The sequence below is a fragment of the Squalius cephalus genome, assembly GCF_949319135.1.
Source record: "Squalius cephalus genome assembly, chromosome: 14".
NCBI classification, from domain to species: Eukaryota; Metazoa; Chordata; class Actinopteri; order Cypriniformes; family Leuciscidae; genus Squalius; species Squalius cephalus.
This window is the reverse complement of record NC_137135.1, coordinates 1,121,945-1,136,184: the sequence shown is the minus strand read 5'-3', so window position 1 is coordinate 1,136,184 and position 14,240 is coordinate 1,121,945. Positions and strand designations below refer to the sequence as shown.

The 14,240-nt window shown below is 39.3% G+C and overlaps 1 protein-coding gene across 1 annotated transcript; it reads right to left on the bottom strand.

The window, feature by feature from the left end:
- Positions 1 to 236: 236 nt before the first annotated feature.
- LOC307170900 (uncharacterized protein) lies at positions 237 to 8,366 on the bottom strand (the record flags this gene model as incomplete). The annotated part of the gene is made up of 4 exons (XM_079892209.1): positions 237 to 329; positions 526 to 741; positions 7,617 to 7,682; positions 7,971 to 8,366. The coding sequence occupies 4 exons, from the start codon at positions 8,364 to 8,366 to the stop codon at positions 237 to 239; spliced, it is 771 nt and encodes a 256-aa protein (XP_079748335.1).
- Positions 8,367 to 14,240: the final 5,874 nt, after the last annotated feature.

Below are 14,240 nucleotides of genomic sequence, written 5' to 3'. Positions count from 1 at the left end.
TTCATCACATTCCTCCAGTGTGCCTTGACGAGCTTTTGCAACAGCAGATCCCTCAGTTGAAGAGAGGTAGTTGTGGAAAGATGACATCAGGACATCATCACTGACTGAGTCAATTCCATGCATGCATGCTAAAATGAAAGCACTGGAAAGCTTCACTGGCAGTACACTGAGGTCAAGTAATCCTTTTACCCAGATCCTTTCTACTGCCTCCCATTCAGCTTCAGAGAAGTCTGGTCTTAGTCTAGGAACACGCTCATCTTCCCCTTCGCACTGTTCAAGGAACTGATCCCAGAATGCAGTGTAAACTTCTCTGGACACTCCAGCATCATCTACAGCAGGTGTCACCAACCCTGCTCCTGGAGGGCTACAGTCCTGCAGATTTCAGCTCCAACCCCAATCAAACACACCTGGACCAGCTAATCAAGCTGTTCAGGGTTGCTTGATAATTACAGGCAGGTGTGTTGGAACAGGGTTGGACCTAAAGTCTGCAGGACAGTAGCCCTCCAGGAGCAGGGTTGGTGACACCTGATCTACAGCATTCTCATTTACAAATTCAATCTTCAGAGTAGATTGAATTATGCTGCTATCCATGAACACAGACAAAATATCTTCTACAACCGTTACACTGTGTATTACAACATCTTTTGGATTTGCTGAGTTTCCAGATGACATTGTAGGAGAAAGATGGTTTCTTGAATGTGATGGCAAATCTTCTAGTGTTGAAGGCATTTCACTTCCCATCTAGAAAAAGGTAAAAACCATTTAGAACTATTTTTTGTATAGTTAAATTATTATTTATAAATTAATATTTATATTATTAAATTTTCAAACAATTATTTCAGTTCATCTGGACAAGATTTTATTTTGTGTCACTCTAAAGTGGCACATTTATATATAATTTAACTTTTAAAATATACTGTGTATCAAAATTATAATTACACTTATTCTCAATCGTTTTGGCACAAAACACACTTAACATTCTCAGAACTTTCATTTCAATTGTCATAACTGTTTGCTGGACCATCAGAACTCTACAGTATATTGCATGTCTGCAAAATGTAGTTACCCAAAACATTTACAGTTTTTCTCAATCACTTTGGCTCAATTCTCAAATTGGACTTTTTTCCCCTCAAAACAATACGTTGGCTTGTTCATAAAAACTGATAATTCATTACATTTATATAGCGCATTACATTTATAAAGTACTCAAAGCGCTTTACATGGAAGGGGGAATCTCCTCAACCACCACCAATGTGCAGCATCCTCCTGAGTTCAAAGCAGCTTCAGTCATAAGGGACTGTTCGTTATTTATTTAAGGAGCCTTTATTGAAGGGAGGGTCAAAAAGACATGACCCTCCCTTCGCCAGCAATAATTTTTTCTATGACCCTCCAAAATGATTGTGAAAAAAGACATGACCCTCCCCGATAATTTATTGATTAGCCTAATTCTGTACTGGTTTGCGCTTGGCAAAGATGTTCAGATAGCCTTTGTTTGTTTGTTTTTTAAACCATAAACTCTTGCTTTCTCATCTGGCTGTAACGATAGACCAAATACGATTCGGTTCGTATCACGATTTTTTATTTTAGATTTGAAAAAAAATCATGTTTTCGGTGCTGATGTGGTGTGACGCGTTCAACATGTGGGTGGCGTTGCGAATAAAGCATCTAAAAGCTGTCACAAAGAACCGGCAAAAGTAATGATTATTAATATGTCATATATAGCTAGACATTTTAATTGTTTTTAATAAACAAGTGTTTTCTGTGTCTACTGCAAAGATGAAGTTGACGATGCGTCGCGATCTTCTCAGGACGCGCCAGAGAGAAATGCACATTTCATAAGGAGAAAGCAGTCTGTTTTCCTTCGTTTTGAATTGTTCTGCATGTTTAAAAGTATACATTTCAAGCTTTCTATATATTTCTCAGGTCTATGAGGCAAGTAGCATACCTTACGCTGAGTTTCGGTTCATTTATGAGACAAGAGTCCAGTTCACTCGCCCGCGCCTCCGTGTCATGATTATCTATTTTCTACTATATTTAGACTACTTCTTATTTATTAAATCCAGATGAAACATTGATTAAAATTAAGATAAAATTAATAAAAAAATGTAATTCACTTTAAAGAAAGGCTTTGTGCTTTCTGTTTGAGGTCTCTGTGCAATTTTTAAAGTCGCTTCAGAGCAGTCATGTCCGTGCGTAATGGAGAACTGTCACGTCCGTAAATTTTTTTTTTTTTTTCACATAAATGCAAACACGAAAAATAAAATAAAAATAATATAAAATTTAATTTTCTGTGGAGGCCGATCTTTATTCATCCGGTGGGTAGGCCTATATATATTTTGGTTTGCACAGTGTAATTTATAGAATTACTAAAAAATATTTTGCCACCTAAAAGTTAAAGATTTTTTTTGTGTCACGTCACATGTGTATTTCCCTCATATTAAATATAAAACGCATGTGTAGACTGATATTTTTCTAATGTCTTGACTCCTTTCAGACGTTTCAAATAAATGCATTTTCTGAGAATTTTTATTTTAAGTTTTGACTGCAAATGTCACGTCCATTCACTGGAATCGCCCAAATTTAACGAATTTATCCTCAACTAGTTTTTGTGGTGTAGGTCTATGTATTTTATGTTAACTTAAATAATAGCCTGATTTAAAGATGTGGTAGCGCTGCGAAGATCGCGAGTCGTCAACTTCATCTGTCTAGCCGACACTGACATAAAAAATAACTGTTTTATTAGTAAACAATTAAAATGTCTCCTGCTATATTGAACATATTTGCCTGTTCCTTACAAAACACTGACAGTGGGATTTTTGACTTTTTTTTTTTTGTTTTTTTTGAGCAGCTGCGGACAAATTATTTCGACACAGACACACACACACAATATTGATAAACAGGATTTTTTGTTGCTTTTTTAATACAATAAAAATTTCATTTAATTTATTGTTTAATAAAATTAAAAGCCTATTATTTTTAGTTTATTAACAGCAACAACAGCTGTAAAGATGAAGTTGACGATCGCCATCTCCGTAGTAGTGAACACGCCTGCGCTGTAAAAAAGAATACATTGATTTTATTGATATCTAATTAATAAAAATGAGGCAACAGATTACAAGCAATATTATTAATTAAATTTAACAAATTAGAATTGAGTAATAATTAATCAAATTAATTCCTTAAAAGTTAACAATTTAAAATGAGTAAAATTTACAAAATATCTTTTATTGCCAACATTGAAGACACCTGGTGTTAACAAGCAGAATCACTGAAGGAGAAAACCATAATTAAAGTCACCATTGTGGAGATCAGTGTGTGTTTTAGTTGGGCTCTTGACCCTTAAATTATTAACTTTAAGTTTTGTTTGGCTGCTGTACATGAGTTATAACAGCCAGATGAACAAATAGAAAAGGTGATCTGATGGTGTTGGTTGTGTTTTAACATAATCATTAATTCACAATCATTAGACCTGAATCACTGAACCTCATATAGAGTCCAATTTATGAGTTAGGTTTACTTTATTAACTATAGCAGCACTGGCCTTGTACGGCATAATATTTTTTAACTTTTACAATGTAAGGCAAATAATTTCTAAAAAGTTTCTCTTACATAAAAAGGAGACACACAGACATCAATAATCAGCCTGTGAATCTCAACAATGGTGACAATAATAAAGCATGTTGCAGTGCATTCTGGGTTCCACCAATCAAAACTCATTCATGGCTCCCATCATGCATTGCTGCATGAATAAATAATGAGCTTATGTTCAGAGGTGATCTGTTTGTCACCATTGCTGAGATGCATACGCAAAATCTTGATGTGTGTTTATGCCAAAAAAAAAAAAAAAAAAAAACATATATATTTATTTATTTTTTATTATTTATTTGATCATTTGGATTTCATTGAAAAGGCTAAAAATATTATACTGCTGTAATTAATAAAGTTAACTTAACTCATAAATTGGACTCTATATGAGGTTCAGTGATTCAGGTCAAATAAATGTGAAATAATGATTATGTTAAAACACAACCAACACCATCAGATCACCTTTTCTATTTGTTCATCTGGCTGTTATAATTCATGTACAGCAGCCAAACAAAACTTAAAGTTAATAATTTAAGGTCAAGAGCCCAACTAAAACACACACTGATCTCCACAATGGTAACTTTAATTATGGTTTTCTCCTTCAGTGATTCTGCTTGTTAACACCAGGTGTCTTCAATGTTGGCAATAAAAGATATTTTGTAAATTTTACTCATTTTAAATGGTTAACTTTTAAGGAATTCATTTGATTAATTATTACTCAATTCTAATTTGTTAAATTTAATTAATAATATTGCTTGTAATCTGTTGCCTCATTTTTATTAATTAGATATTAATAAAATCAATGTATTCTTTTTTACATTGTGTAGAGAGAAATGCACACCATTACATAACCAGAGAGTAGCCTATTTCTTTTCGTTTTAAATTGTTAAAAAGACATTTCAAGCTTTCTTAAGGTATATTTCATGTATGTGAGGCATATGCTGAGTTTCGTTAAGTTAGGATGAGATGCGCTCCTGTTTACGAGCAGTGCAAGTGACCACGCGGGCGCCTCTATGATTGTGTTGTCTGCTATATTTGGTATTTGGCAATTGGTTGATAAAAAAAAATAAAAAAAATAAAATTAAGATACAATTTATACAAAACGAAATTCACTTAAAAAATCGTTTTCTGCAAAACAAAACTTAATTAAGTGGCCAAAATCATGTCTGACCCGCTCCATGTCTCTCGATATTGCGTATACTTGTGTGTGCGGTTCACTTTTCATAATCAACATAGATGAAAAAATAACATTATTATATTTTAACAAAAATGAAACTAAATGAGCTTATTTAATGGTAACAACACAGTAGGCCTACAGACTCTGTATTTGTACAAATTGCTGCACATTCATTTTATTCTGAATTTTGCACACACAAGTTGAAAGGCATTTGTTTGTGCATGCATGTAAAACATATCTGCAACATTTATCAAGTTCACTGATAATTATGCGTGCATTTATTAATTATTATCTTAATGAATAATGTAACAAGGACGAAGCATGTAAACTGTTTGTTTAGAATTTGGATCGATCATCGCAAATAGATCCGAATGAAGAAACGTACAAAACCATAGGCTATAGAAAATGGGTGGGCCCGGACCTAAATGCCCACCCGGGCCCAATGGTAGCGCCGCGGCTGGTGGTAGCCCTACATCTTACACATCGTGGAAACAAAATAAGAATGGAAACTAAAATATGGTAGTATCGCGCTACAGCGCACATTCTATCAGCTGCAGTTCTGGCGCCTCAGTCCCAATACTGTTAAACTCGACGTACGTTCACATCACATGTTAATGCAGCGGTAGAGTTACTCACAGGACACTGTGCACTTAACAAAAGTTCATTATTTGCTCGTGCTTTAAAGCTTTGCCGGGTAAACATTTCTTTGGCATTCTGTTCTGACATGATGCACTTTTTCTAAGCTCGTACTGAAGCGCACACTGTCAAACAGCGCCAAACTGGATTTTTGTTGGGTCAGACCCATCTGATATCGAAGGGGGGCTGATAACGCGAGATCAACATGGAGCTAAATGGAAAAAAATAGCACCAAACAAGCCACTTTGAAATGTTGCTGTTTTAATGAATATAAAAGTTGGGTGACCCTCCCCCTAGACTAAAAAAAGTTGGATGACCCTCCCCTCAACAAAGAATAAAAAGACATGACCCTCCCCTATTTTCCTCCGGTGGCCCCTTCCATAAATACCGAACGGTCCCTAATAGGAAATTACCATAACAGATTGTTTAGACTTTACAGCAGCTCTAGAATAAAGTTATTGTCCAGCTAAAGTTAGTTTTGATTGATTCACTTCCGTCGCAATGGTCATTAGTTATTAACTTAGCGGCTGCTAACACGACACCGTTCTAACAGAAAACCCTTAACACGCTCCGGCTGCTCATTTGCACAACAAAAGTGCCTGGTGGCTCGAGAACCCAAACCTTGCATTAATAAAAAAATAAAAAATTTTGTCATTATGTGTGCCACACTGGTCAAAATGTTTAGGTGTTTTTTAAATTTGTTATAAAAATTACATACATAAATATTTTTGTTATTGTCTTTGAGTGCTTTATATACTATACAATAATGTCAGTTTTGTCTAGCTGATTGTTCTGGTGTATCACACTGAGCTTTTTAGATACAGATACAAACCTTTTTAGGTAAATTTACCGATAAATGTACTGTATGTGTAACATCAACAGGTTGATGAAGAAGATGAAGGTAGGCGAAGATACAAAATAGCAAAGGCTTTATTCCAACAAGTAAGAATCCAAACAGACACGAAACAGTGAGCGTGTGCTCAAACAATAACCAGCAATGAAAAGGAGTGAGAGGGGAACTTAAATACACAGATCATGACAAAGACAACAGGTGACGGTGATGATGAGGGTGATGAGGAGCAGGTGCAGGTGATGATGACAGAGGATTCTGGGAAGTGTAGTGAAGACACAGACGATGACAGACGGTGAATGTGACAGTATGAATACAAATGTTCATTTTACTTTTGTGTACTACAGTATGGACATTTCCAAGTAAATTTTGACCTGCTGTCTGTCATTTGTATTCATACAGTATATTTATTTTTGCAGAAATGTGTTAAATAAACTGAAAATTCACAGTTGCTTGTTCATTTTTACACACTCTATTATGTATTTCTCTTCAACGACATGCAACTGTGAATTTTCAGTTTACATATAACACATTTCAACAAAAGTTACTGTACTGTATAAAGACATGCATTTATACAGTTAAGGGACGTTCCTACAGACATTACAAACATTCCATCTCAAAAATATTTATGGAATATCACATGTCTGACAGATTTTAAAAACTGAATGGATTATTTTTTGCATGTGATGGCTCACAATAAAAGAATGTTTATAAGTTGTGAAGAGTTTGATAGTTTCACTGAGAATCAACAAATCAGTTTTGATCAACAAGCCATGTGCATTTAGTTATTATGCAAATTGCAGAAAACTCTTTTGCACACATTCTAAAACACATGCTTAAATCAATAAAAATTTCAAATCTGATATGAACAAGAAACTAATTGTTACAACAATTACAAGAAACATTTGTTACAGTATTTATTCATCTTTGTTAATGTTAGTTAATAAAAGTCCAGCTGATCATTGTTTGTTCATGTTAGTTCAGTGAATTAGCTAATGTTAACAAATACAACCTTTGATTTTAATAATAATATATTAGTAAATATTGAAATCAATGTCAACTAATATTAATAAATGATGAAGTTCATTCTTAGTTCATGCTTAACTAAGGTAGTTAACTAATGTTAACTAATGAACCTTATTGTAAAGTGTTTGTTCTAATAGATTGTGTATATGATTTGTAGAGCCTTTGTAGATTCTTTGTTCCTTATTGTGTAATCATTTAAAAAAAATCTAAACAAACAAAATTCGAATCTTACAAAAATATGCAATTATGTGTATTTTGAATTGGCAGTGCAGGTATATTAGGACTGATGATCTATTATGTAAAGGGCTTCCACATGACATGCAACATTTGTGAATCTCTCACCAGCAGTACAGGATTACTAGAGAGTGGTGATGGTACCTCAGTTTCAGCTTCATTCAGCTCTGCATTCTGGAGGATCAATAAACATGCAAAACATGAAAGTGAAACACATTGTTGCAAAAACATAAAAAGTGTCACTGTAGATAATGTAAAAGTTGCCTATGAGTGAGAAGCACAAAGCTGGGGACATTGTATGTACTGTGACCTTAAAAGCCCCCTGGATTTATTTCGTATTATAATTAGGATATACATTATAGTTTTAAGTTTATTTTATAAATACCATTTAATGCTTTTAGTCCAATATTTCCTTTTTTCACATCTATACTGAGACATTTGGTGCATTAGGACCACACTTACCAGTATGATGTTTTCGTTCAGATTCCATGTCTTCACATTTGCTTGGTCTTCATCTGTTTGTCCAAGTTCATCACCTTCATTCCACTCAACTGTGTCTTCCTTATCATCATCTCCAAGGGTTTCAAATGTGGTGTTGTGTTGTGGAGGAATCTGATCAGTCAAGTCAACGAATTCACAGCCTCGTTGTATATCATGTGAATACTGTGGACTCTTCGGTTGCTGCACACTTTGATTCCACAATTCATCAGTCTCCTCATCACTTGAGGTGCTTGTGAGTCTTTGGACTGTACATGTTCTTTTGGTAACATTTGGTGATGAAAGGAAGCTGTGTGAAGTGCTGGGTGTCTCTACTCCCATGGTCTCTAAAGTCAAACCACTCTGTGGAACATCCTCCATCCCTCAATGATTAACTCAGCCATTCAGCTAAATTAATTATATTAATAGCCACTCAGCTAAATTAAACACATTTACAACAATTCTGTCACTGTATTTAAAAATGATACATTTAAATAATAAATTTAAATAATTTAAAGTCAAAGTCTTGTTGATTTTACTAACCTTCCTCTTGGTGTCTCTTTTTGATGAAAGTCCATCATCCAATAAATGTGAGATTGAATCCTCAGAATCACTGTCACATCCATGCGATAACAGTTTTTCAGCAGGTCTCTCAGTATCACTGCCTAATCCAAGTGTTGAGTGTTCATTTCATTCCTCTTTTTCTCCATCCGATAAAGATTCTACGTCTATGAGACACACCTCCTGTTTAGTGCAAATGTAAAATCTTAACATTTTGAGTTTTGATTGTTCGTACAGATATCCAACAGTGCTATCCAAGGGTATTTGGTTTCTTTTAAAATCACAAACATGAAAAGTGAAGTCTGTTTCTGGACCTTTTGGTGACTGCCCATTTGGGGAAAAAAGGTTCTTTCCCATTTCCATGATTTGTGAAACAGTTGTCTTTTTTTCAACCGTAACATGTCTAGTGCCACCACCATTACTGGTCCTCACTTGCTGGTATCCATTGCGGCAGAAGTGAAGCCATCCAATTTCAATTCTTCTTGAGGTTTTTTCTGCAGATATATTTTTTTGTCTTGCCAATAATTTTTTTTGCTTAGGGAAGACACATGGTTTAACATTCAAAGTTTTAGCTGACTTTGATCCCAGTTTCCTTGCTTCAATTTTATCTCTCAAATTCTGTAACAGAGATTCTTTATCTGAGCAGGCCACTGTTTGTTGACAGAAGGAGAGGACAGCCAGTCGGTCACCATATGAATTAATATACTTTGCAATTTGCTCATCAGTCATGACAGAGAGCACAGATTTGTCAATCTGAAAGTGCAGAGAAGATTTAATTTTATAGATTGTTTCTTGAAAGAGCATAAATGCACTCATGAACTCATAATATGTTAACACAGTCTAGATTTAAAGTCACATCTCTTTATCTACATGCCACATTGGTTCTAAAAATGGGGCTCAATATTAACATTTAGGGTATAGTTAATCTAACTAGCATGTAGCTACTGGTAATTACAGTTGAGTGAATATGTTGTTAGCCACCCCTGCAGAATCTACAACATATTTAGCATTTAAAAAATGCTAAGAGGGATCACAAAAATTGCACAAAATGATAACATTTAATTTAGTACAGCAGTACTTCAGTACTGTACTGACATATGTTTACATCTATTCCACATACATAATAACAATGCCTAATAATTAATATGAACAAATTAAAAACTGAATTATACCAATGAAAGGGTTCATAAGATCATCTTGGTTACTTACATATGCTGCTTGTTGATGATCAATGACTGCTTGTATGCTCTGTGGTAGTTGTACGTGTCACACCCTTACTTGTACCTGCCCACTGGCTACTGCTTCCATCAAATTTAAAGCTTTTACGCTGACCTTTAGGACTGTAACTAAAATACTCTCCTACCCTCATGAACTCACAAAAAATACATCCCATTCATGTTGATGATGTCCTCTTCTGGAACATCTCGTGACCTTAGAAACTGCTGAAGATCGTCCTCCATCGCAGAGCTAACAACAGTTAATTGTTACAGCTTTGTGCCGAGTGTGATCATGGAAGTTTGGCTTATTCTTCTATAAAAGTAATAACATAAGTAAAGTGCGTAGCCTACATCCAGATCACTCAAGTGATGCTGTGAAGATACAAGCGCGAACCGCAGCGTAAGAAGTCTCTCGCGAGAACACACTCACTAGAAAAGGTATCTTTACAAGGGAACACAAATATCTTTGCGAGGGAACACAAAAGATTAAAAATAAATAAATAAATTCTCCCATCCTAATTTTTTTCCACCACCACGTCCCTTTAGGGGCTCCGTAGGTTTCTGTGTTATGTATTCATTACAGCTAAATGTATCTTTTCTTATACACCGTGACCGTACACACTTTTGTAGTAAATTATGCACTCGCAATTGTTGCATAAAGATTATGCTTGGACTTTATCCATAGCCTTTACAAGGGACAGGTGATGTTAGTCACTATAATGTGGTACAGGCATGCTAACAAATCTGACAGAATCTATTTACATATTGTAAATGTTTACTACAACTATGGGAGGATCTGGGTGTGTTTTGTTTATGACGACTTAAACTATTTGTATTGTTGCTGTTTTTTTTTTGTTTTTTTTTCAATTAATTCGCCTTTGCATAAATTACTACTTCTTGGATGTTAAACACCACAGGGTATAATTTAAAATGTATGTTTGTCAAAAGAAAAATCATCTGTATTTTAAAACACTGCTTTTTCTCAAAACATTGTGTCAGACGTATTTGGTAGCATTATTCTATTGTTTCATCGTGTATTAACTCCATATTTATCCGGTTGAAATTTGTAGAAATAAGATAAGTACATTTATAACACAAAAATAACCAGTTAATGGCTTTGTGTCAGAACACACCAGGTATTGAAGATATGTTTGGTTTTAACTTTTAATTCTGACTTTAAAGCTAGATTATCCTTTGAAAAGTGTAATACAAAACATCCAGTCTTTGCTTTTGGTTGATATTTGGAAAACGATACTTGGTTACTCACGTAACCTCGGTTCTCTCTAGAGAGGGAACGAGTATTGCGTAAGGAACTTACGCTACGGGAAAAGTCATCTTTTCTCGAGATACTGAAGCCAAAAAATTATCCTTAATTTTTCATAATTTCTCAACGCAGTGCAGCAGGCGGCACAGCAGAGCTAGAGCGGGCAATACTGCGTGCTCATTGGCTGCCGCGCGGCAACTGCTTAAGCCTACCAGTGAGCCCCGCGTGACGTCACGCCCAATCAGGGCGCACGCGCGCCCTCGCGCGTCACAGCCCGCCAGAAGGGGCGGCGTCAGAGCGTATAAAAACAGGGCTCGGAAGCTTAATTCTCTGGTTTCTGTCGAATGAAGCGACATGAGCTCGAGGCGCAAGCACGGCAGGGAACGCAATACTCGTTCCCTCTCTAGAGAGAACCGAGGTTACGTGAGTAACCAAGTATCGTTCTCTTACGAGAGGTTCTCTCGTATTGCGTAAGGAACTTACGCTACGGGAACCCTTTGTCAACGCCGTGCGCGCCATGCATCCACACACAACTCCAGGGGGAGGGGACCCGGGGAGTGAAGAGTGGGGAGAGAGGTGGCCAGCAATGCGGGCCAACACATGTACATAAGCACACATAGGGAGAAACAGAGCGGCACAGCCGGTCTGTATATAAGAGCTTTCCCTGAAAGTGCGGCTCGACCAGAAGAGTCAAATCTAATATCCAGCCTGCGAAGAGCAGGGCATGAACATGATTTTAGACTGCAAGAAGTTTAGCCTGCAGGGCGGGAACTTCCAGGTTATAAAACCTAACAAATGTAGACGGGGAGGCCCAGCCTGCTGCCGTACAAATGTCATAAATGGAAATCCCACTGGACCATGCCCACGATGAGGCAACGCCTCTGGTGGAATGAGCCCGTATGCCCAGAGGGCACTGCAGGTCTTTGGACGCGTATGCTGTCGCGATAGCATCCACTATCCATCTGGATAACGTCTGTTTCGAGGCGGCGAGACCCTTGGTGCGCCCACCAAACGAAACAAAGAGCTGCTCTGAGAGCCTGAAGGCTGCAGAGCGCGTAATATAAAGCCTTAACGCCCTGACAGGGCAAAGGAGGTTATTATCGAACTCGCTGGCTGCCGGCGGCAGGGCTGAGAGGGAGATAACCTGTGCTCTGAAAGGAGTACCCAACACTTTAGGGACATAGCCATGTCTAGGTTTGAGAATGACTAACGAGTCGTTAGGTCCTAACTGATAGCGCATGTAAGTCACCCACACGTTTTACTGAGGCGAGGGTCAGCAGAAAAACGGTTTTGAAAGTGAGGTATTTGAGACCCACAGAGTCTAGCGGCTCGAAGGGAAAAGCTTTAAGGGCCTCCAGGACCAAAGACAGATCCCATATCGGAACCGAAGGTGGCCGCGGAGGGTTCAGCCTCCTGGCGCCTCGCAGGAAACGGGTAATGAGTTCGTTTCTTCCTAGTGCGCGGCCGCGCGCCGAGTCGGCGAACGCAGCAATCGCCGCAACATACACCTTGAGCGTGGAGGGGGACCTGTCCGCGTCCAAGAGCTCTTGGAGGAAGTTCAGAACCTGTGGAACCCCACAGGACTGAGAGTTCAAACTCTTCCCTGCACACCATTTGTTCAACACTGACCATTTAGATGCATAGAGCCGCCTCGTCGAGGGGGCTCTGGACTGCGAGATCGTGTTAACTACCCCTTCTGGCAGATCAGCGAATATTCGTTGATTACCCACGCATGCAGAGACCAGCGCTCTGGATGGGGATGCAGAATTGACCCTCGGGCTTGAGAGAGACGGTCTCTCCTCGCCGGAATCGGCCACGGGGCTGTGTCTGACAGGCTCACCAGCTCCGGGAACCAGGGTTGGTTCTCCCAGTGCGGGGCTATGAGGAGCACTGCGCAGCGCGTTTCCCTGATCTTTGCTAATACCTGAGGCAGCATTGAGATCGGGGGGAAAGCGTACAACGGGACACTGGGCCAAACTTGGGCCAGCGCGTCCTCGCTCTTCGAAAAGAACCTTTTGCACTGAGCGTTCTCGCTTGTGGCAAAAAGGTCCAATTTCGCATCGCCGAAGCGGCGCCACAACGTCTGTACCGTCTGGCTGTGTAACGCCCATTCCCCTGGGGGAACATTGTCCCTGGACAGTTTGTCCGGGCCGTCGTTCAGGTGCCCGGGCACGTGCGCGTCTCTCAGCGAGCGCAGCGAGCCCTGAGCCCAGACCAAAAGGCGTTCTGTTAGAGCGCGCAGGGCTCTGGATCTGAGTCCGCCCTGGCGGTTCACGTAGGACACCACTGACATGTTGTCTGAGCGAACTAGCACGTGGTGTCCCCGCAAGTATGGGAGAAAATGCTTCAAAGCCTTCTCGACCGATAACATCTCCAGACAGTTTATATGGAGGTTCCGCTCTGGGCCCGACCAGGGGCCGCAGATTGGTCTGCCCTCGTAAAGCGCTCCCCAACCCATGTTGGACGCGTCTGTCGAGACCACTTGCGGTGTGAGATGACTCCCATTGTCACTCCCTGTCGGTACCATTCGGGCGCTAGCCAGGGCTGCAGGGCTGAGACACAGACCTGAGTCACGCTGACTCGAGCGCTGCTCGAAACCCACGCTCCGCGGGGTATTTTCGATTTCAGCCAGCATTGAAGCGGGCGCATTCGAAGTAAACTCAGCTGTAGGACCGCTGCGGCTGATGCCATATGGCCTAACAGCTTCTGGAAACGTTTCAGAGGGAGGTATCTGCCCTTTTGGAAGGATGCGGCGAGGTGTCGAACACAGCGCGCGCTGTCTTTCCGACAGCCTGGCCGTCATCGCCACCGGGTCCAGTTCTATTCCTAGGAAGGAAATTGACTGACTGGGGATAAGTGAGCTCTTGGCCCAGTTCACCGAAAGACCCAGGCTTTCCAGATGACTGAGAAGCGCTATCTTGTGAGAGATGAGTTCCTCTTTTGACTGCGCTAGAATGAGCCAATCGTCCAGATAGTTCAGAATTCGCATGCCCTGTTTTCTCAGGGGAGCGAGAGCTGAATCCATGCACTTCGTAAATGTACGGGGTGCTAGGGACAGGCCGAACGGAAGGACGGTATATTGATACACCTGGCCGTCGAAGGCGAATCTCAAGAATGGCCTGTGACGGGGTATAATCTGGATTTGAAAATACGCGTCTTTCAGATCGAGAGATATGAACCAGTCGATATGAACCAGTCCCTCGGGCGAATTAG